At 43.3% G+C, this 23,438-nt stretch overlaps 8 protein-coding genes across 8 annotated transcripts; 7 read left to right on the top strand and 1 right to left on the bottom strand.

Moving 5' to 3' along the window:
* Positions 1–138: 138 nt before the first annotated feature.
* Positions 139–3,684, top strand: IL334_004178 (uncharacterized protein; the record flags this gene model as incomplete). Its single annotated transcript, XM_062935901.1, has 15 exons — positions 139–144; positions 222–314; positions 483–554; positions 642–702; positions 770–900; positions 998–1,289; positions 1,373–1,452; positions 1,517–2,204; positions 2,291–2,406; positions 2,505–2,645; positions 2,711–2,772; positions 2,822–2,965; positions 3,036–3,359; positions 3,434–3,462; positions 3,545–3,684. 15 exons carry the CDS (start codon positions 139–141, stop codon positions 3,682–3,684), a joined length of 2,379 nt encoding a protein of 792 aa, XP_062791952.1.
* A 650-nt stretch (positions 3,685–4,334) lies between these two features.
* IL334_004177 (uncharacterized protein) lies at positions 4,335–7,407 on the top strand (the record flags this gene model as incomplete). Its single annotated transcript, XM_062935900.1, has 8 exons — positions 4,335–4,342; positions 4,420–4,654; positions 4,723–4,784; positions 4,897–6,341; positions 6,425–6,538; positions 6,600–6,668; positions 6,735–7,051; positions 7,138–7,407. The coding sequence occupies 8 exons, from the start codon at positions 4,335–4,337 to the stop codon at positions 7,405–7,407; spliced, it is 2,520 nt and encodes an 839-aa protein (XP_062791951.1).
* Positions 7,408–7,807: 400 nt separating this feature from the next.
* IL334_004176 (uncharacterized protein) lies at positions 7,808–10,649 on the top strand (the record flags this gene model as incomplete). Its single annotated transcript, XM_062935899.1, has 7 exons — positions 7,808–7,927; positions 8,014–9,058; positions 9,112–9,284; positions 9,343–9,877; positions 9,940–10,242; positions 10,310–10,427; positions 10,508–10,649. The coding sequence occupies 7 exons, from the start codon at positions 7,808–7,810 to the stop codon at positions 10,647–10,649; spliced, it is 2,436 nt and encodes an 811-aa protein (XP_062791950.1).
* A 348-nt stretch (positions 10,650–10,997) lies between these two features.
* On the top strand, positions 10,998–13,363 carry IL334_004175 (uncharacterized protein; the record flags this gene model as incomplete). The annotated part of the gene is made up of 10 exons (XM_062935898.1): positions 10,998–11,213; positions 11,296–11,459; positions 11,535–11,548; positions 11,635–11,742; positions 11,803–11,914; positions 11,977–12,373; positions 12,439–12,581; positions 12,637–12,688; positions 12,743–12,790; positions 12,860–13,363. 10 exons carry the CDS (start codon positions 10,998–11,000, stop codon positions 13,361–13,363), a joined length of 1,758 nt encoding a protein of 585 aa, XP_062791949.1.
* A 186-nt stretch (positions 13,364–13,549) lies between these two features.
* IL334_004174 (50S ribosomal protein L4) lies at positions 13,550–15,165 on the bottom strand (the record flags this gene model as incomplete). The annotated part of the gene is made up of 6 exons (XM_062935897.1): positions 13,550–14,142; positions 14,262–14,370; positions 14,451–14,549; positions 14,612–14,703; positions 14,799–15,069; positions 15,127–15,165. 6 exons carry the CDS (start codon positions 15,163–15,165, stop codon positions 13,550–13,552), a joined length of 1,203 nt encoding a protein of 400 aa, XP_062791948.1.
* A 929-nt stretch (positions 15,166–16,094) lies between these two features.
* IL334_004173 (uncharacterized protein) lies at positions 16,095–16,901 on the top strand (the record flags this gene model as incomplete). The annotated part of the gene is made up of 4 exons (XM_062935896.1): positions 16,095–16,387; positions 16,441–16,533; positions 16,614–16,732; positions 16,801–16,901. The coding sequence occupies 4 exons, from the start codon at positions 16,095–16,097 to the stop codon at positions 16,899–16,901; spliced, it is 606 nt and encodes a 201-aa protein (XP_062791947.1).
* Positions 16,902–18,115: 1,214 nt separating this feature from the next.
* Positions 18,116–19,075, top strand: IL334_004172 (uncharacterized protein; the record flags this gene model as incomplete). The annotated part of the gene is made up of 3 exons (XM_062935895.1): positions 18,116–18,228; positions 18,550–18,699; positions 18,850–19,075. 3 exons carry the CDS (start codon positions 18,116–18,118, stop codon positions 19,073–19,075), a joined length of 489 nt encoding a protein of 162 aa, XP_062791946.1.
* Positions 19,076–19,959: 884 nt separating this feature from the next.
* On the top strand, positions 19,960–23,165 carry IL334_004171 (uncharacterized protein; the record flags this gene model as incomplete). The annotated part of the gene is made up of 6 exons (XM_062935894.1): positions 19,960–20,063; positions 20,148–20,231; positions 20,321–22,673; positions 22,743–22,807; positions 22,880–23,057; positions 23,130–23,165. 6 exons carry the CDS (start codon positions 19,960–19,962, stop codon positions 23,163–23,165), a joined length of 2,820 nt encoding a protein of 939 aa, XP_062791945.1.
* Positions 23,166–23,438: the final 273 nt, after the last annotated feature.

Here is a 23,438-nt window from a genome sequence, read left to right as displayed (position 1 = left end):
GCTACTCGATCAAATCGATCCATCCACTGACATCCACACCATCATTCGAACCATATCAATCAGAGCTTTCGAATGGTACAAAAATCATAAGTACGACTCGTTTAATACATTGTGGATTAGCTCCGAAAATAAGACAATATGAAAGTGAGTGATGTCCCATAAAATCCCCAATCTTCCACTCGTTGAAGGTGACTGATATGTTTATGCATCCAACTTCTTAGTACCTCCTTAACTTTCTAGAAGGTATACCCGATGCACCCAACCTTTCAGATCCTGGTTTTCAGCAATTACTCGTCGATGTCCAAGCTGGAAAAGTGAGCCTTTAATAACCCTTTTATAATGAACCTTCATCGTACCCGGTCCGAACCGATTGACTTTGAGGCGATTTTCCATTTTATTTCATCTTTATCTTTGGGATCCATCTCTCATATCAATTAACAAACACTTTACTAACACCTCGATGACTCCTGCGCCCAATCTAGAGCACGAACAAATCAACGGCAGATGCTTTCTATGATAGTTTAGAAAAAATAGTTAACGAGCTGAAAAGTTCTGTAAGTTCAAAGTCCTCTTTCTGAAAAGCTTTCCCTATAACTGCCCCAGCTCTGAAGAATTCAAGAGCTGATAATCGATTGGTATAGCCTGAATCTATGGCTTTTCAAAAACCAGTGTCGAAAAGAGATGCACCAGATTACTATGAAGGTAAAATCCCACTTTCTACTATATACAACGATTGGCGGAGTCCTGATTCTTTCATTTCATGATGCAGTCATCAAGAAACCCATGGATCTCACCACGATTTTGCGAAATGTCAAATCTAGGAAATACAAGAATAAAGGTGAATTTGCAGCGGACATCACTCTAATCTGGACCAATTGTTACGAGTATAATAGTCAAGAGGTATGTGATTTGTTTCCCATTTTCACGAGATTGTTCATATTGGATGCTCAGCGAGAAGTGAACGTTCATTGATTCTGTTGTTTTCATACGTGAATAGACCCACCCTCTCAGAGCCGCAGCGAGGTATATGAAACAAAAGGCAGATCACCATCTCGAATTCTTAATTGATAAAAACGAAAAACCTGTTAACCCTTTACACGCTCTACTTCCTCAAGGTATAAATGGCTCTCCTGCACCTGGACTTGGGACCTTGACGAGAGGGTCAGGAGAAGGCGTCACAGGTGGAGATGAAGATGCTGCGGGGGAGAGTGATGATGGTCAAGGTGAAGATCAGGATTTTCGCGATGGCGGGGGGACGAAAGATGGAGGAACATCAAAAGGAACAGAGAGTGAGTTCCTTCGATTTTTATTATCATTTTTACGATTTAGTCGAAGGAAGATACTGATAGTCGTATCTTCATCCTCGGATCAGGTCGAGCTCAGAGGAATAGAAGAGACACAAGTGTAGCTTCCACCTCGAGACCAAAAGTGAATGGTGTTTCTCGTCGAAGTGTATGTATTTTCATCAGCCTGATCGTCCCATAAACAAAGCGGATTAATCGATACCCTTTAATAGCCTCCCGCCTTTCGCCCTCAATTAAACACTACTCTGGAAGCTGCTCCAGCTTTGATTCGGACTCCTTACACCATGACTCATTTCATGCCTGTATCACTAAGTCAACCTGGACCTTCATTTTCTGATAAAGGCAAAGCTAAAGAAATCCTTTATGGAAATGCACCTCCAGCTTGGTTCCCGATGCCATCCATGGTAGATGATGAAGACATCAAACTGGAAGGTTATTGGTGGGGCGCCATGTCAAATGAAGATTCTTTGATAGGTGGATTACCTTCTATACCTCAAATGGTAGATCCCACTCCACCAAAGAGGAAAAGAATCAAAAGAGCTCCTAAACGAGAGAATTCAAGGAATGTCTCTGGTATACAAAAGAAGAAATCCACAAACACAAAAAGGATGATACATAACTCAGTAGATAAATTACATGATGCTAGACAAGTCATTCATCGTATACAAGAATTTCAAAGAATAGAATCGGAAGGTGGTTTATTGCCTTCGAGGGAATTGGAAACCAAAACAGAGAAAATGATCAGAGAAGAAGAAAAGTTAGAAAGGAGATATACGAGGAAAATGGAAAAAGACTTGGCCAGAGAAAGACAGAAGCAAGGTGGGGAAATAGGTGAAGAGGAAGCTACATTGGAATTGAAAAAAGCTTCTGCTGGTTTGTTGGCGCATGCTGGGTTTGAAGGTATGTTCACGACCTCACAGTCGAAAATAGGCAGACGAGCTCGAACAATTGTGATCTGTTCGTTGTTGCTGATGTGAGGGATGTAGGGGCGAACGAACAGGCGCTAGATTTGTTCACTCGAGTAGCTGTCGATCATATATTCAATATGGGTCGCACATTCAGATTACTCATTGATGGTTTCTCAAATAAGATGTCCTCGGAGGTATGTTAATTCGATGCTGTTTCTTCCGGCCAATGACGGCTTCTTGTGCGCTTGGTACTCTGATGCGCCTCATGCTGATTGGTGATCGTCTTCTACAGGAGGTCATACTTCACGCTTTGCATGAGAACGGACAAATCGAGACGCAGGATCTGGAAGCTCACCTGAAAGATGACATCGAGCGTGAAAACGTCAAAGTAACTGACATGCAACGGAAGATCAGGCAAGCTTTCAAGGAAGTCGTACGTGGATTCCTCGTACCATATTTCTCAAAGAAATGATGACTGACTGTCCGATTTGTTCACAGACCACTGCACCTGTTATTGAAGATGATATGATGTTTGCTAATAATGGTGAAATGTTAATGGAGTAAGTCATTATTCAAGATCGTCAGGCTCGCAGCTAATGGCTATTATAGCGGTAATTTCGCGGACGAGCTTGGAGAGGATTTCCTGGGTCTGAGAGATCTGGGTATAGACAAGGAATTTGGCTTATCGTCACTCACTGTGCCGTCCTCTTTATTCTATGGAAGGAGAAAACGTCTCGCTGCAGCTCATGGAGAGTATGTCAACATTTGTTTGCTCTCGTTGTTATCCTGACTACTTTGCTGACATCGTGTGATATGATTGTAGAGGGAAAGAAGATTTACCAGACTATCCACCACCGCCGCCCTTCATTCCACTTAGTCCTGCCACGATACCGACTCACTTACCGGCACTATTACACGCTTTCTATGCTACACGTATGGAATCAGGCCTATCCATATCGGAAGATGATTTGTTTGATCCTTCTCATGCTCAGATTGGAAGTTTGGGTCAGATCATAATGAAAAACTCATCTGTACCGAACGTGGCTACTATAGCCAAGAAGAAAAGAGAAAGGGAGAAGGAAGATGTAGATCTAGACGCAAACGACGAGGAAGCGAAACAGAAGAAAGCTGCGAGCAAGAAATCTGTGTGAGTGATCATGTCAACTGTTGCATCAGAGTACGGTTAGAGTCAACACTGATGTGTGATTTGAACTGCTTTAGCCAACCTGGAGTCGGTAAAGGGAATTGGGGTATGTCCGTTTTCTCTGAACAAAGTATTACGACTGCTCATATCTAGAGGAACAATGTGCTAACCGCTTGATGCCACCTTAGTCCGACCGTCGAAAGAAGAGAAAGCTCGTCGTTTAGCCGAAAAATCAGGTCCGGGTAAGGATAAAAATGGTTCAATCAAAACCAATGGAAACTTGAATGGTGATGGAGAAGAAGATGATGCCGAAGGAGAAGAAGAGTGATATACACGAAATTGGGCCTATAGAATCCCCTCAGACGAGGTGATTAAGATCTCATCCTCAAAATATCTTGTAATCGAACCCCCCGAAAGGTCAAGTTGTATTGAGCGATCCCAGATGCAGTTGAGGGAATGTTGTATTCTTTTCATATCTAACGTGTCATTCTTGATCTAGAGACACTTCGACATTTTCAATGCATTTGCATATATACATATACATCATGCCCTCTCTCTGACCTTGCTGTTTCAGGCGCGAAAGTAAAGTCATGCGTGTATTTCTCTGTTGTACTCAGAAGCACGTATGAGCAGAGGGTGGCAAAATGACAAGAACGAGGTATAAGTCACGGGAATGTCTCCTGAGCTTAACCGGTAACGTCACTATTCAGCTGCTGTATCACTGGTTGCATCATCATCATCATCATCCCCCCATCCATCCATCCATCCATTTCACCCCTATCACCTCATCGTCCATTCACTGTTCACTGCTACATACTACCACCAACCGACATCTAGTCAATCATCTCTCGTCTCTTGTTTTCTCATTCCAGCTAGACAATCTTGTGGCCCATCTTGAGCATCTTGTCATGACCGCTGGAAAATCATAGCGAGCCATAAATTATATCGTATAATCAGCAGGAGGCTAAGAGTGTCATCATGGCACGGTAAGTGAATGTGTCCCATCGATGATCCAATGCCTATATCGAATCACGCTAATATGCTTGTGTCGCAATTGTCACAGTGACCCACCCTCTTTGCTCTCCTCTTCGGAGCTGAGGGATATATCGCTGACTCCGACTGCGATACGTTCAGCCAAGATAACCATTATACATCCTCAATTGAGAGATCTAATCCTACCACTTGAGAGGGGGAGAGTACTATATCCTCGAGGTATGTCTATCGAAGAGCAAAGATGGCTGCCTGCTGCAAATGCAGAAGAGAATGAGTATGGTGAAGAAGGTACAACTAAAAGGGGTGTAGGTGAAATTCGTGCCAAGTGACACGTACGGAAAACCCAAAGCTGAAACTATTGACTCTACAATAGATCACTGGAAGTACTCGACCGCTCTTGAATCTCAATTTCGTACCCAACTGTCTTACCGCAAGGTAAGTCAGTGAGCCTTCCACCCATCCATGCTCCAGGCGAGACCTGACGGTGCGAGAGTTATACTCGGTCATATATTGATTTTTACATCTTTCCCGTCATGTCTCATAATAGTTCATCAATCTTTGCTTGCGGTGGACAACATGGTGAACTGTATATAAGCGACTTACCTCAACCGCTAAGTACGGGTCCACTGTCAGCGAAGTATACTACATCAGCACCCAAGATTAAACCATTCACCATATCTACAACTCTATCCGGTCGATCAATCAATAATAGTATCATCATACCACCCACATTTCCTGATCGATGGTCAAAGGTATCGGAAGAAAGAAAATTAGGTTATATAGGACGTGGATCTAGGAAATGGGAAGAAATTGGAAGATATGGTAAAGTAGATCTTTTGGGTAAAACGGAAAAAGGTCATTGGATAACTAGAAAACTTTCATCAACAACAAATAACTTGCATAATGATGAAGATGAACTGATGGAAGACCAAGATGAATCAAGTTCAGACGAGGATGACCACGATGAAGAAGACAATGAAGAAGCTGAAACCGAGATTATGTCAGAAATGGATGATGACGAGAATCATGACGGTGATGGTGAAGAAGTGGAATATGAAGTTTCTCCACATTCACCAATTTCAAGCTCATCAGTCGCGACATATCCAAACACAGTACCATTCCTTCATGCTCCTAGAATTCCTCATTTGCCAAATCCCTCTACGCCAATTATGAATCGAGGTTCCTCCTCATCATCAAGAAGGACAGGATCCTATAGTAATCCTTCAAGAGATCGGACAGCTAGATTATCTTTTTCATCATCGCAAGAAGGTGAGGGTAGAAGATACGGACATCCTCCTATCCAAGTGGTAACATCTCGAAATGTCGGTCATATTTCTCCCGCGATGGGATCTGCCTCATCAAGTACCTCTACTCGAACAGCTCGAGGTATCGTACCTCCTCATTCTCGACTTCGAGAGTTCAATCGTACAAATGGAAATAGGCGAAAGTCTGTAATTGATGAACCTCGGATTCTCATATCAAACAACGATTGTACCGTCAAAATGTTTTCTCTTCACGCTATTCAATCACCCTCACATACGGTAGAAAGAGATCCAATGGCAGCGCCTTTTTACGAAGAAGGTAGAGAACCATTTGTAAATCCTCAACTGAGACCTACGAGATCAAGAGATTCACTTTCTTCTAGACCTCTTGATAGGCTAGGTCTAGGTGCACCTAGAAGCTCAACGTCGAGAACGGGCACCGCGTTCGAATGGATCAGTCCTACGTCTTATAATCACCATGGGCCTATCAACTCATCGACACCGTTCACATTGGCCGAGAGAGAAACGTTATCGCTCCAAAGGGAATTGCAGAGAGCTTCAGAAGGCTTAAGAGAAGAGTCTGATTCTCTAAGAAGAAGTAGAGAAGATTTCGAGAGAATAATCGGTATGAGAATCGGACTTGGAAGAGAAGGCGATCATAAAGACCAAAGAGAAGAAAGGAAACTGAATAAAGTTGGTGGTACTAGATTCAAAGTGGCTACAAACCATTGTGAGTCATTTGACAAGTAGTGATATCTTGGTGATGCTGCAGAATGGAGTGAAGCTGAATACCTTCATTGCCGCTGACTATAGCTTCATTGTCACCCGATTTGAAGACCATGGTATCAGTCGGCGATTCGACTGAGGTCAGCATCTTTGAGGTTATCGACGGCGGAAGGGAGTTTAGGAAGATTGCAATCTATGATGGTCAGTTGACGAGAACACAGAAATACTCAGGGCGCGGCTGATTTTGATGATCGATATACAGCTGCCACAGACGCTGGGTTTTCGACAGCGTGGAGTAAAGATGGTCGAAAATTTGCTGTTGCAAGTCAAGGTGTGCCGATCTGTTGTGACATCTTCTCAGGAATCAATTTTCGAGCTGATGTAATGGTGAATATAGACGGACAAGTGACAGTATGGGATCATCGATCTTCTCAGCCGTTAGCTATATTCCACACTTCTGCAGATGCAGCTTCGTCTTCATCTTCGGACCAACAGCCATCATTTATAAACGATATCTCCGCATCACACTTATCGTCTTCACCCACATCTTCTAATTCATCCGGATGGAATGTTGTTGGACCGGAAGGAGTCACATTGCGAGATCCAATAACGGGCGATCAACGTAGTGGAACTAGCACATCAGGTAAAGAAGCGGCTAGGGTTGTGAAATTTAGTCCAGAAGGCAGTGGAAGGGATTTAATGGTTTTCTCAGAGGTAAGTACCGACCACCACAATTCAAATCCATAATACAGGATAATCGGTGAGACCAAAAGCTGATTCACGTCGGGATTCAAATATAGGAAAACACAAATATACACGTAATTGACGCTCAGACGTTTCATACACATGTGGTTCTACCTGTACCTCATATACCGACAGGTACGGCAGATCCAGATATTTCACTACGTCCAAGACAAGGAATCGAGAATGGCACCTGGGGAATAGCAGGTGTAGGATTTGACCCTACAGGAGATTGGTTATATAGCGGTACGGAAAGGACGGTTGTTGAATGGGATTTAAGAAGAAATGGTCCGCCAGGTGGCGGTGGTGGTGTTTGGGAATTAGCGTGATATTTTTTAATTGTATTGTCAATGTTGTTCATTCAACTGTTTGTGAATAGGTAATGTCCATAATGCCTTGTATTCATCAATAGGTAAAGCAAGAAGAAGTATACCTGTATCCGAATCTTGTATGAAAAAGTATTTTATCAGGATGAACCAAATAAAAACACAAGCAATTACGTAAGATACGACTTTTCGTTTTTACCTCCACTTTGTTGGTCCACCTTTGCGTTGTACTGTACGGTGACGGTGGCTCGTGAAAGAGAACTCCTTCCTCTTCTTCTCCTTCTCTTCCTCGTCTTTTCAGCTCGCAACCTTCCTCTTTCTCTTCTGGTACTCCCTGAGATTCACCCACTCTTTTACACTGTCAGTGACGGTGCTTCTCAGAACATCGTTTCCGAAGGTAAAGATGGAACCCTCTGTTACGTCTCCTGGAACTCCCCCTTTTCAGTCTGGATCTACTGTTACCCCGGACGCTGTTCAAATTCGTCAAGCTTACAAGAAAGAACCCGAAAGCACAAACATGAAGGTCAGTGTTACTTTCCATCTGATCCTCACCTGTGCTCTGTACAGGGGAAATTATAATAGCTGATTCGGTTATGGGCACTGTCTTAGTTCGTTTTTCGGCCAGACGCATCTTCTTTTACTCCTTCTTCCTCTGTTCACCCGTATACTAGAACCTCCAAACGATCTCTTCCCAGGAAAAAGGGTTTTCCATCATATCAAGCCCTGACTCAAGTCTCTGAGGAGGGGAACTGCAAACACACACCTGCTGGTCGTGAAATCATTGGTCATGCAAATGACGCCAACCAACATGCGGCAGCTTCTTTAAGAGCTTTGTTGATGGGTGAAGAGAACAAGGAAGAAGTCGCCACTGAACCAAGTTCCCAGCTTCACACTCAACTAAATGTGGAAAGTCCATCTGATGACTGTATTAGACTTGTCCCCTCAGTCAATGCTGTATCTCATCCCACTCAAGACGGTGATTTACTCAATCGTGCTTTCCAACAAGAATACTCCCAAGACTGGAGGTTTAGAGATATTTCAAGGATTCCAGATTCTGATCAAGAGGAGATATGGAAGGAACAGAACAATCATCTTCTCCTAGGAAACGAAAACGATACAACTCCGTCTCAGCTCAATCCTGTTCAGCAGGAAATCGATCTTCCTCCTTGCAAACTTTTCAGGGATTCGTCCGTCTCTTCTCATACCGCTTCTCAAGCGGATAGTTCCCAGTATACTGGAGTGTCTCATAGCCGCTCCGAGCGTCTTACTCTTCATGGTCTCGGCGAAGGAAGATCTAGGAATGAATACGGTCGAAACCTCAATCAAGGCCAAGAACACGGTCATGGGGTGATTGGAAACGCAACACCGATCACTGATGGTGCTCCGACCACAGTCGTGGTCAGTGAAGCCGGATGCGATATTCCCATGATTCGAGAACCGTGGACCACTCAAGCCCAATTGCCAAGAGAAGGAAGAGAGGATATTATAACGAATATAGGTGGCCATAAGATCTCATTTGATCCGGATCTTCCTCCTTTGGCAATTGAGCATCCTGCTAGAGTATGGAATTCAATGATTCATTCTCTCAGCTCTGAGCTTCAGCCTGTAATCAAATGGGATTATGAAAAGATACTTCCTCAACAACAAGGAGACGGTCAGCTTTCTTTTACTCGTGTCAGTAATCAATAGCTGACACTTCCGCCACAGATACCTTTTGGCTTGCCCAACTCACTCTGGTCCTTCCGCCTTCTCATCCTAGCATAGCAGAACATTCCTTGTTCCCGACTTTGCCTAAAAATCGATATAAGAAGGAATACGTTGCGTCCGTGGAATCTTTGGGAGGTATCAAACGCTGGGTGGGTGAGCCCAAGAAGCTCAAAGTCAGTCAGAGAAATACCGCTCATTCATGAGGTTCAAGCTGACAGTACCATTCCACAGGCTGACGCCCAGAACACCACTTTGGTAAAGTGTATTTCCGAAAATGCTCTTGCTTGGGTCTTAGCGCCTAATGGTATCAGGATCGCTGCCGAGAGCGATGATGACGATGAGAACGATCTTGCGCCTCCTTTCATACAAGGAGCTGCTTCGACAAGTGAGACTGCAGCTGTCGATATTCAGCACCATCCCTCAAGTAATGGAATCAACCACATTCACCCAAGTCTTCGAACAACCGTAAAGCTGCCCCCTTCTCAGCCACTCGCGAATTACTCCGTACCACCTGAGAAGAGTGACTTGACCCAATGTCAAGACAGTGAAGAAATAAAGATCGATGAGGTAGACCTTGATATACACTCCGTTGTTGCTTCTCAGACACCTTTGGTGACTCCCCGCCTTCAAGAGACCGTTGCACGAGATGGAAGATTCAACCCTTTCCAGCGATTCATGGATTTTCTTCATATGACTTTGGGTCCTGGAGGGATCTGTCTTCACAATCCCGTTTCTTTCTCTTCCCACTGGGAGCCTTTCACAAACAGTAAGTCAACGTCATTTGACATGATTTGGAGATATATGTGATTGTGAGCTAACCTGTTTTAGAATTTGGTTGTACACTTACTGTCGGTACTTCCGTAAATAATAAAGTTTACCAAGAACAAGCGATATATAATTATGCCGATGAAGCTCAGAACGCCGTCTGTAAGAAGGCGTTGGATTTGAATGTCGAAGGATTTATGAACTGGCTCAAAGAAAGTCTTGCCCCAAATCTGTGGGATTCTACAAGTCTTCTAGCCCCTTCTTATCCTGAAGAGATTGTCGTCCGTCCACCTTTATTTCAGCATTATCAACCCCCTATCCTCTTTTCAAGCCGAGCAGAATCAACCTGGCAAACTCGATTGAAATGTAAGTCATGACTGAAGGAGTTGACAACGGGAAGATCTCAGAATAACTTGTTTTCTCTGTGTTACAGCTTTTTGTACTAAAAGCGGGCCAAGGTCTCCCAGATATCATGAACAGCTTTTCAGCTACGAAGGAACCGATACTCTAGTTAGTGGAGTCACGATCGGTGATGATACTTTCTCTATTCCGTGAGTACGCGTTACATTATCAGCTGTTACGGATATGATGTGATAGGCTCAAGGGATAACAGCTGAATATTCACTCACAGAAAGAACAGTCGTACCGATGAAGAGGCCAGGGAGTACCTCGCCAGAAGGGTTTTAGTTGATCATTTTCATCAAAAACCGGGGCATGATAGCCCGCTTATGGTCTCGAAGACAGGTGCCATGAGAGGTATCATGTCTTCTTAAGCGGTAGTCGAGAATCTATCATAATTAATCAATCAATCCGCTGTACAGATTCCTCTTTCATTCTGTATAATGCATCTATACCACCATCATCCTTCAGTCAGAGATTCTTGTTGCCACATGTACAATTCCCACGTGGTAGATTTGTACGAAGCGTGCCTGTATCATTGCAATCAAGTTGTTGCCGGACCCGGTCATTCGATAAATGAGAAATGTTATCAACTGTCATTTCACATTCCTTGCTTTGTTATCATCTATCCACCATCATCAATCAGACGACGATTTCATCCCGCTGTTTGACATCGCTTGAGCCAGGGAAAGAGAAGTAGAAAACAGAAAGGTCAAGCCAATATGGAGGGAATAACAGCCACACCGACATTGGATGATATCATATCTGTCACTTCTACTTTACTAGATGTAATCTCAACATCAATGACTAATTCGGATGGAGGAGGATTTGATCTGAAGTATCCAAATGGAACTAGTCCATTCGACGTATTCGATAATAGTACAGTAACAGAACCTGATATAGGAACTATAATAGATTCAGAAGGCAGCTATGTACTTGTGAGCTTATATTCTCCTCGCCTTCGCTTCTGTGTTCGTTGAAGTACGGGATCAAGCTAATTTGTCGTCGTTGAAAACGTAGAATACATTTATTGGACTTTTGATAGTTCTGATATCATCTCTGTTTAATGCCTTAGGGTTGAATATGACTAAATTAGATCATGTGAGACAGCAAGGTATACCAAAGAGTCAGCGAAAGAAAGAATGGATGAGATTATTATGGTTAAGTGGAATGGGCATGTATATGTAAGCTGAATCACCCATTTCCCTCCCTATTCCGTGTGCCGAGTGAGCATTAAACTGAAGTCATGATCACTTTAGTGCCTCACAAGTCTGTAAGTCCGTACAGCTGCATTGGTCCGTTGGGGTGAAGGTAATTGCTTATGCCTGAATAACCCCTTCCTGCATCCTTCTTTCTTAGTTGGATCACCACTTGCATTGAGATATTTACGCCCGGATTGGGTAGCACCACTTGGATCTTCTTCATTAGTATTCAACTTTCTCTTCGCGCGCTGGCTAGTCGGTACTCGTAAGCTCTTTCTTCGTCTTGATAACTCACACGGTAAGTTGACGGTATGTCATCAATTAGCTGTAACCCCTACCGACATTTACGGGACAGTCATTATTATACTTGGAGTGATCTTAATCATTATCTTCTCCAGTATAAATCACGGTTTAGTTCAATCACTTGATGTAGCTAGGTCAGTTTATGTTCTGTCTCCATACCGAACGCTCTCAAATATAGCTAAATTCTCAACGTTAGACTTAATTCACTATGGAGCAGAGCATCATGGCTAGTCTATTTTCTATTCATAGTCCTATTCACTGCTTCAACATATATGGTTTCGTCTTTATTCGCTTCTCTTATGAGATCAAGAGCATCATTCTCTCCCTTACCCTCACCAACAATGGAACTACCGACCTCTCGACCTAAATCACCGAATGCAATTAAAGGATTTTACCAAAGGGTATCAAAAATTATTAAACGAATGAGAGGAATAGCAGTCAGAACTTTAGAGTCTGTTTTCGCTAGAGCAGATGATTCTAGATTGATTTGGTTACAAGGTATGGGCTGGGCTGTAACAGGTGGTAGTTTAGCTGGGTTATGTTTGGTATTCACTAAAGCAACTGTCAAATTATTTGGATTACCTGGACATCCTGTAAGTTTTTTAAGCTATCGCCTCAATGTAGAGAGGGAAAGCTGAACTGTACCTTTCGGAACTAGCTCGTTCATTTTTCCGCAATCATCACTCTACTTGCCGTTATCACTACAGCTGTACTGCAAATCGTATGTCTGGATAGAGCTTTGAAATGCGCAGATACAGTAGTGGTAGTCCCTTTATTCTACGCTGGTTATACGGTATTTGGGTAAGCTGACAACATGTTCGCGAAGTTCACGACAGCTTACTACTTTGTCATGCAGGTTCATCAATTCTCTCATCTTCTATGACGAAGCGGGACAATATGCTCGATGGGTAAGCTGCCCCGCACGTGTGATACGCCTCTTCGAAGCTTACGATTCTCTATAGGTTTTGATAGCCGTTTTCAGTTCTATAGCTGTTCTCATATCGGGAGTCGTGAGTTACTGAGCCCCTTCTTTCATTTAATAGGATTTGTATTTACCTTTTTGATTCCTCTTCATCCAGGTTTTGCTATCACTAAAATCGTCAGCCAAAGCTGCTCCAGATCCGTATACAGTATCAGCCCAACCTCACAACTCGATGCGTCTACGCCCTAGATCACATGCAAGGACAACATCAGGTATCACAGATCCAGAATCGGGACCATCAAAGTATGATCAAGACGAAATTGATGCTTTGTCAGACGATAATGAAGCCAAAGATGTTCTTTGGGAAGTGGGAAGTGTAAGCGATGCTTCCGACGATGAGTCAAGAGGAGAGAACAAAGGAAAAGGTGTAGGTGGAACAAAAGGTGGAAGTGGTGAAAGAAGAGGTTTATTAGGTGATCAAGAAGAAAGTTCACGTGAAAATGAACGTCATGGTGGACAATCGCGAAAGGAGAAGAAAAGAGAAACTGATAATCCTTTTGAGGTTGGCGAAGAAGATGGATTCGGTGATTATGAAGGTGTAACACATGAAGATGTTGATGTTGAATCCGGTGAATTGACTCCTCGGAAAGCAACTAGATAAGCGAATTTATTTCGGTAGGTAGAAGTCATACAAATAGTATAATAGATTGTTTTGTCATAAGTAATGCATATTTGGGATTTGGTTTCGTCTACTCCTTCCTCACGAGATGGTCACAGTTCAATGAAATTCACTTGATCTCGCAGGTCTATCCATTCCACTCCATGATATTGACGACACAGCTTAAGCTCAAGCTGATACTGAGTCTTCCGTAAGTTGTTCGGGAACCAATTCCAATTCCTCTTGTAAATCCTCTACACCACTTAAAGCATCTACAGCACCACCTTCCATGACTAGCCATTTATATTTCAATATATGGTAAACTTCAAGTTCATCAGTCGACATCAATTCTATTCCTGGGATATTCCTAATTGTTTTATGGAAAGATGTTATTTCTTCATATGATTTATTGGGTGAATAAACGAATAGGATTGATAAATCTTTTGATGAACCGAATCTGTTGATGATTTGAAGATCATCTTCAATATTCTCTCCTTCGAGGGCAGATTCTGTTTGGGTTTTAGATGATAAGTCCGATTCAGCAGGGATGATAGGTTCTAAATCTATTTCCTTTTCAATGTTGATGATTTCATTTGATAATGCTCTTCTAGCTTCATTTGTGCCTTTCCATTCACCTTCATTCAGGTTCTCGACAACTCGTAGTAAACCAGAGGAGAGTTTTGATGACAAGGCAATTTTCAATCCTAATGCTCTTACTTTACGAGGTAATGATTGTGCCCAATCTTTAGCGAAGATAGGATGAATGGGTGCACCTCCCCGACCTGTAAAATAGTCGAAATTTAGCTTGGACAGATACGATGTGAATAACAATAAAGCAAGCCTCCCGTCTCTTTGACTGCTCTCCAAGGTGCAATCAGTACAGACCAGAACTGAGACTCACGAGTACCACTACTTGCATCTCCTACTCTCGCTCTACCAGTACCTTTTTGAGGTCTAAGTTTTCTACCTGAGTAATTGACGGTTGAACGTGATTTAGTAGTTTTCGTACCCTATCGATCGAAGTGAGATCTGATGTCAGCTCTATGGTACACACACTGAATACTGAGCTGGATTGATCCGATTGACTTACAGATCTTAAGAGAGATAAATACCAAACTACACATCTATGAAGGATATCTCTTCTTATAGGTTGATTAAAGATATCTGATGGGAGAGAGATAACGAGTTCCTGAGCGCATGGAACGGTGTAAGCTTTTGGGCTGTAGAAACATATGTGACAAGGCAGCTTACAGATTCAGAAGCTAAAGTAGGCGTTGAAGATGCTAATGATGAGAGAGGGAGCAAAACAGGATCAAATCGTGAACGAGGAATTGAAGCTGATCCTATAACATCCATTCAAAAGCTTCGTCAGCTCGATATCTCATCATCCGCAAAGAACACGGCCGATATATGAGCCGTACATCAGGTTGAGACGTACCATCACCATATCCTAAAGCTTGTTCTATACTTTCATCAGCTTCATCTGATAATTCCTCAAAATTGATATTTGAAGGTAAATCCTCTTCTTCTCCTAACTCTGATTGAAGACCTTCCGACGATTGGACATCTTGTTGCAGTTGAGATTGAGGCTGGAGAGATGGATGGATGTTTGAAGCGGTAGCGTATAGTCTAGGGAGTGTACTGGGACCAGCTATTATAGCTCGAGATGGAATTGCACGACATATTGGTCTGGCAGAGAAACGTATCGGCTAAACAAGATAGATGAATGTTAGTTGATACAAACCTCGATGCATTTCGAAGCTTACTTGTGAGAGAGTCGGTATCAACCTAGTAGCTGACTTCATTTTTGTGATGATACTGATGGATGGTTTGGGAGTTCAGTACAGATGATAGAAAGCAGGTGAAACATCGTTGGGATGTAACTCACTTGACTTTTCGATTTCAACCAAAAATGGGAGATGAATGGAGTGGCAGTGGCGGACTTGACCGACTTTGGCACTTCCTTCCATCTAACTTACCAACTTACCTGATCTTTGTATAGGTCCAGGATGTTCAGACGGGTGAGTTAGTGTAAAATGCATGCAGAAGATACACGGTGCGCCCACGGGTGGAATAAGACGCACATGAAATAATACCATCGCTTCATGAAGAAGTGAAACATCTAGGTCAGCTGTTTGTGTTTCACAAATAGCAATTGAAACGAAAACCAACCAATTTTTCCCATTCAGATGTTTTATGCTGTGGCAATGGTATATGCACGAAATCACGAACCGACATTTCTCAGCCTTGTTTCAACCGCTGAACCGCAATCTGTTTCCCATTGAATTGAACATAGGGTAGCTGAACGAAAGGAGTAACAAACGAAAAACAAGACTGGGCCAGTTGATTAGGCCAGTTGTACATCGAATGAATATCAGGGATCTACATGCGTCACCTGGGCGATATTAACAATCCGAAATAATATATATAACCCTCCAATTTCATGACCAGGTTGTTATTCTTTTTCATTCTTCATTCACTTCAGTTCGCTCTTTCATTCTTTCTGTGCCCAAACATTTTTCTTACTTTTCAATCACAACGATCTTTGTTCAAGCCCCAGCCTTTTGATAAAGCTTCTTAATTCAACTTTTTTCTTTTGTAAAGAACCCAAATCAAATCAAATCAAACTTCCAAATCGCTTTTTTTGCTAGTTTAGCTCATCACACTCATTCAAATAAAACTTTTCTTTCTCGATTTTTACAATCAAAACATAAACGTAAACAAAATAAACAAGATGAGAACTACAATCACTTTTGCTCTTTACGCCATCTCCGCTTCTGCCGTCCTCGTTTCTGCTGCTCCTGTTTCTGGATCATATGGAGGGGACGTGTTAGCTGTTAGAGATGGTGGTTCAGCTTATACTGGTGCAGGTGGATCTTCGGTTGGTGGATCACTTGCGGAGAACAACTCTGCTCAACAAGGTGGTCTTGCAGGTGGTGATGATGTTCTTGGTGTCGCTTCTGGAAATGCAGGTGATGGTGGTAAAGCTACTTCCGGTACCGCTTTCGGTGGTGTCGGATCTACCAGGTAATTTTCTTTATATAATATATATCCCTATCTGCTGACGACATGTGACATAGCGTTTCCTACGTCAACGGTCAACCCGTCGTCACCACCTCCAACGGTGGAAGTGCTTACTCCGGTGTAGGAGGTAATACCAACGGTGGTAACATGTGAGTTTGTCTTTCGAAATCGCCTCACGCGGCTGATTGGGATCCGGTGAGTATATCATCAGCTGACCTAATCCATTCAGTAATCAAAACAATAATGCTGGACCTTACTATGCCAACGGTAGATGGTACTATGACAACACCGATGCTGCTGGTAACTTGGATGCCTTGAACATCGCCAGTGGTAACGCCGGTGATGGTGGTGAGTACTTTTCATTCCTAACATACCTCAAGATGATCAATGCTGATTGCAAAATGCTGGATCGACAGGTGATTCTTCATCCGGTTCCGCTTATGGAGGTTCTGCTACCCCAGTAGGCGCTTATGGATGGCCTGTAAACGGTAACTCCCACGGTCATGGATATTACTAAGATCCTCTGAACCATAAGGGGAATTGTTATTGTTGATATCTTTGTTTATTTGTACTGTAAACTTTTATTTATTTTTTATTGGTTGTAAAAATACTTTTTATATACGCTTTCAACAGCGTTTCGAATCGAGTGACCTTCCCTTCTTCATCAGTATCTTTATCCTTGATTTCGATCGCGGCAGTACTACATAGACCCTCTATAACGGGGTTATATTCGAGAATCGATCATTATATCTGGGGCTTTAATGGTGAAACTCGTTGTTATTGTACTGTAATTCAAGTAGATCAAAAAGGATATAGTGTAGGAGAAGGAAGGGTTACTCTTGTTGTGATTATACTTTTGGTGGCATGAATGATAATAAAACTTCAAACTTATCTCGCGATGCAAATACCTTGAGCGAGCGCGTGACTTGAGCTCACCGTATGAAGCCTTAATGATAGATACCCATCTTAGAAGCATAAATCGGGAGTGGTATTGAGCAGCTATATGAACTCCACTGTCGCGACCGTGATCGGTAGGTGGTACTTGACGTAAAAACTGTCATTGACTTGAGATCACATGAGACCACCTTTACTATTACGCTGGAATGCTTGACGTGTTTGATGTTGCGGTGCACTGTTACATACGCTGGGTGTAATTGACCAACGTATCGCGGACAAAGCCAAAGAACGAATGCAAAAACAACGAAGAAAGCCGCGTTCGATCCCGATCGAGATAGTCGGAGATACAGATTACCCTGTTCGGTGATAAGAGCCTCTGCCACATCGCTGTATATGACCTTGTAATTCCGCGGAGAATAGTGCCACATTCGTTACTATGATTCACGCTTTCCTATTACGAGCATGGACGACTCTTTCGTTGTGTACGGTGAGCAATGCAGTATGGTGGTCCACCCCTACCGCTAGTCTCAGGACTGAGAGGTGTCTGTTGTTGCTTCGAGCCAATTTGACGTTTTTTCAGTTTGAAAGTGTTAATATCCTTCTTCTTCTACAGCAAGATTGTGAGTACAACCCAACATCCGTCACCACTATCCAAGATATACACTAGCAGGCCGTTTGCTGACTTTAGGTGTTTTGCCATTCCTTTTCCCTTTCTGTCGAAAACCAAATTTACCATCAACTGAATCAAAATTATCTGTTTGTTGGGATCTTTTGGATATATCATCTTAACTTGGAATTTGGATCTTGATTGGATTGTCAATAAATAGAAAAAAAATGTCAGCCGTTCAAACCTTCGGCAAGAAGAAGACTGCCACCGCCGTGGCTCACGTCACACCTGGTCGAGGTCTCGTTCGATTGAACGGATCTCCTATCTCCCTCGTTGAACCGTGAGTGAAACTTATTCGATACCTATCCAGAGAATTAGATGGATGGAGGGTCAAGTCTTTGGTACCGGTGAGGATGAAGTCTAGAGATTGAGGAGGATCACCATCAGGAGGGTAGGGAGTTGAACGAAGTGAAGAGAAAGCGGATACGTCCCCAGTCATGGAAATAAGATAGGCAGTACAAGAATATGGCGTGAAGAGAACGAGAGATACAAAGGGATAGCTGGCGTTTTCGATACGCAGATACAGCTTCAGGAATGGCCAGAAAACAAGAATGAGATCAAGGGAAGGCGGAATACTGATCCTTTCGATTTCGGTTAATAGTATCGTCCTCCGATACAAGGTCTACGAACCTATCCTCGTTGTCGGTCCCGAGAAGCTTGCCAACCTTGACATCAGACTCCGAGTCAAGGGTGGTGGTCACGTATCTCAACTCTACGCTCTCCGACAAGCCATCGCCAAGGGTATCGTTGCGTGAGTAGATTCGTCTTTCAAGCGTTTAGCGGAACATCGAAGGGTGAAGGAGAGGCAGACCGTGTTCGCGCTTCAGTATCATGATGGATAGGAGATATGGGGGGCATACCAAGGATGACAAACGCTGACTGTCGTTATGATTACTCATAGCTTCTACGCCAAGAACGAAGACGCCGCTTCTGCCCTTGAGCTCAAAAAGACCCTCATCGCTTACGACCGATCCCTCCTCGTTGCTGATCCCCGAAGAATGGAGCCCAAGAAGTTCGGTGGTCGTGGTGCCCGATCCAGGAGACAAAAGGTCAGTCATCATTCTCCTGCGGAAATCATCATTGTAGGCAATATGCTGACATTCTACCTGGCCTTTTTTATCATATAGTCTTACCGATAAGTCACTCGTCAATGTTTTTCTCAGTTATCTACATGTCATTATTGTCATATATGGAAAGAACAAATTGGCTATGGGAGAGTTGGGAAAGGTCTTTTCGTGCTTGGTTTATTTGGGAGGCGAGATGTATATCATGACAAAATAAAGAACTGAAGAAGAATAGTGAAGTTGCAAAAGGAGGCTTCGTTCACTCCACGACATACAAGTCGTGATTCGGCTAGATGGGCTTGAAGTTTGAAGCTACAACACTCGCAATGTCGTCTTATTCATGAGCAGCTTGATCTGTGATGTGGATCTGAAATTGAGCCTTTGAGATTGAGATCATCACCGTTACCTCTTAAAGCTGGAGAGCAACTAGAGAAAGCCAGATTGCCACGTGTTCATAACCGTCTTTTTTACCCTGAAAAACAAATCAACATACAATCATCCATCCATCCATGCATCCCATCCCAAAAACAAAAGTAGTCGACGAGGAAGTGAAAGCATACATGCATCACATGAACATCCCACCAGTCATACACTCTTCTTCTTCTTTTCCTCCTTCTTATTCTATAAAGCTCTTTCCAGCTTGATTCGAACTTGCACCACCGAGCAACAGGAGCAAATCATTCAACGCCAAATTCGACGTGTTTCGGATAAACAAACAACATTACCTTGACGACCAATTTGTTGTGTCGCAAAACATCCCTTGCTTCTTCTCATCACTTTTCATCACTTTTCATCACTTTTCATCACTTTTCATCACTTTTCATCACTTTTCATCACTTTCATATCAGAAGTACCTTTCAGCAGCTATTGTTGTATCCTACTCTCCCAGCCGATCACAGTAAGATCGTACCACACCAGTAGAACCTTGGTTTTTAGGCACATTCAGTATGGCGCCCAGAAGATCTATTCCTCCTCCTTCGCCTGCTAGAAGTACGAGAAGTGCCCGAAGTAATAGAGGCGATGATGATTGGGATGGTGAGAGTATGACAAGGTGAGCTTTTCTTCCCTTGTCACCCTATCAGAAGTACAGCTTGGAGGGTGATTTAGCTCATGCTCACAAATATCCTCGTCATAGCAATTCCTTCAAAGTACCCAACTCTCGTAATAGCAAGAATGGGAATACTAGCCTTTCTCTAAGTCTGAAGGATACCAGTGTAAAGTACGCAGTTCTTCTTACTTTGGGCATCCATCAAGTCACCTGCGAACTCGCTTTGATCGTCCGTTTCAGCTGACGTTATTCCTGTATAGTATCGCTGCTGCTTTCCACGCTGCTCAGACAGGTCAACATCTACCTATCCCGAATGAACAATCATTCCAATCTTTCACCTCTTCATCTCATAGAGCCACCTCTTCTGGTACATCTCAGAAAAGAGCAGGGTCGCAACGAGCGCGGTCGCCCGCAGAACAACTAGCATCGGCTGCTAGAGCTCTATCACCTGTGCGATTCTTCCTTCGCTCGACCGAAGAGGAAAATGAAACTGGAGATTTAGATAATTCAGGTGGATTCACATCTTTTTCCTCTCTCGGTAATGGAAACGGGTCTGGAATAGGAAATCATTCAGGAGAAAGTTATGATTATGCTCAAGAAGATGAATTTGTTAGACAAGCTCAAGCTCAATCACAGGCGCTAAAAACAAAAACCAAACCTAGATTATCAGACTCCAAGAGACGGAAAGGAAAGGCTTTTGCAGAAGATTTGCCCTATCGCCCGACTGAAGATGACGAGATTTACGAATCTGATTCAGGAGGAGATGGCGAAGGGATAGTGAGAGGAGGTGCACTGGATGGAAGAGCAGATACAAGAGGTAAAAGACAAGAGAAAGGTCAAGGTTATCTAGGCATGGGATTAGGTATCCAACCCCGTCATAGGAAAACCGGGAAGCAACTTGGTGATGGTGATTATGCTGAAGGAAGTGAAGGAGAACAACAAGAAGAAGAAGAGCAAGAAGAGCAAGAAGTATATGAAAATCGATCACAACGTGCTCTTACTCCGGCAATAGATTATTCAAATGGGTATAGAAGGTCTCCAACTCCTATGCAGGTTTTGAACCGTGCGTTGAGTCCTAGACTTGATAATCGAAAATCACCTGCTCCAACTTTCCATCCTCGCCGCCGAAGACCTAGTTCACTTCGAACGATCATTACCAACCTTTTACATGGCATGGTGATGGGTCTGCAATTCGTAGTGGAACTTATCACTAATCTCCTTCGCTCACTCCTTCTTCGTCCGTCCAAGACCATGTTCGGTTCCGGTAAAGGCTTCCTTCGACATATCAAACAAGATTGGTGGAAATATCTGGGTGCAATCCTCGCCCTCAATCTGGCATTACGAGCGTTGGATGCTCCTTGGAGATCAAAAGGAGAATACAGAGCGCCTCGATCTCCGCCAGGCTCTATTGACGAAATCGCCGCGAGACTCACATCGCTCGAACAAGTGACAGACGACATATCGGAGTTGCTGAAGTCACTGAGCAACGGGGAGTCAGACAACAGACAATCATCACATATTACGCTAGGAAGAATGGACGATCTAGAAAATGCCCTGATGGTGGAAACCAGACGGGTAGAAGCTCTTCGCGGAGATGGGGATAAAGGTGTCAAGTCATTACAGCATTCTTTCGATTCCTTGCGAGCGGAAGTCAAAGGCTTGGTGGATCGGGTTGGTAGTTCAGAGTCTGCCATTGCGTTAACGGAAGGCAAATTCAAGTCAATGGATAATGTGGATCAAGAAGTACAGCAACTGAAGACTCGTGTAGGGGAGGTAGAGAAGAAAGTGACAGATGCTTTGGATGACGGACGACTACGAACAGCGCTAGAAAAGATACTCCCTGATGCTTTACCTATCAAGGTCAACTCCAGAGGTACTGTAGACATCGATCCGAGGTTTTGGAGCGAGATGAAGAAGGTCATGATGTCTCGTACGGATACAGAAGCTTTGGTCAAACAAGCTATATCATCAACCGGTTCGGCCAAAACTGAGAAGGTCGTAGGAAAAGTCGAAATGGATGAAGGGAAAGTAAGAGCTTGGGCGGAGGAAGTGTTCGACAAACGATCATCATCATCGGAATTCTTGTCCAAAGACATGTTCCAAAATATACTTCACAGTGAACTGCAATCACTTCGCTCAGAAGTGTCTTCCATCCGCTTTTCAGCAGCAGCATCATCTCCCTCCACCGTTCCACCAGCCAAGCCAAGTGTGACGATCAAGACGTCGAAGGGCGATGACCTCACCTCTCTATTCAACGACCTCATCGATGCTGCTCTACTCAAATATTCAAAAGACACATTAGCTAGAACGGATTATGCCCTCTTTACAGCAGGCGCAAGAGTGATACCTCAACTTACTTCTGATACTTTGGTGCTCTCGACCGCATCGAAAGTAGGTAAATTAGTCATGGGCTCCAAGGATGTTCAAGGTCGACCTCCAGCAACAGCTTTACATCCAGATATCTCGGTAGGCAGTTGTTGGCCTTTCAAAGGTGATCAAGGTAGTTTAGGTGTCATGTTGACCAGAAGGATCAAGGTGACGGATCTCACAATCGAACATGCCCCCAAAGAATTGGCTTTGGATATGAGCACGGCTCCTAAAGTCATCCAAGTCGTAAGTAAAAATCGTTCGTCGATTTCAAGCTATAAGAAAACCAAATACTGATGAAGGGGCCTTACCTAGATGGGAGTGGTAGACACCGAAGAAGATAAGGCTAGATTGAATGAGTATTGGGCTGATAGAAACGAGTAAGTAGTCGGCCAATCATCCACGGATAAAGAATGGAGACCAGGTGCGATTGCTAACGCGATCTTTGACAGATCTGGGACTTCACCAGATCATCTACCACTAGGAACAATAACATATGATCCTCATTCCATCTCGCATATCCAGACGTTCCCTGTGCCGGATGACATCGTGTCGTTAGATATCAAAGTTGGTGTAGTCATTCTCAAAGTAGATAGTAATTGGGGTGGCGGTTTCACGTGCTTATACAGGGTACGTCTTATTGAGCTTTTCGTCTTGAATAATCTCTTGATACCGTGCTGATGATATTACCTTTATGAATAGGTGAGAGTGCATGGCGATTCTGAGGACGATCTATAATGGTTATGTTACGTTAATTCACGACGCCATTACGATGTGTATACAGTGGTCTTAGCAGGGTATACCACTATTGCTTATAATATGATATCTAGTATGTCGGGTGATGCAATAGGTTAAAGCATTGTGATACGTGTACCCGCAGAGGTGCTTGCTTCTTCCATAAAAGAATCCCACGTCACGATCTGACATGCTGACTTCTTGATGTTCAGCTGATCATGACACCAAAATATAATGCCTTGTCGGCGTTATGTTAAGGTGGAATATCGTGACATC

The sequence above is a fragment of the Kwoniella shivajii genome, chromosome 5 (genome assembly GCF_035658355.1).
Source record: "Kwoniella shivajii chromosome 5, complete sequence".
NCBI lineage: Eukaryota > Fungi > Basidiomycota > Tremellomycetes > Tremellales > Cryptococcaceae > Kwoniella > Kwoniella shivajii.
This window is presented reverse-complemented; position numbering and strand designations above follow the sequence as displayed.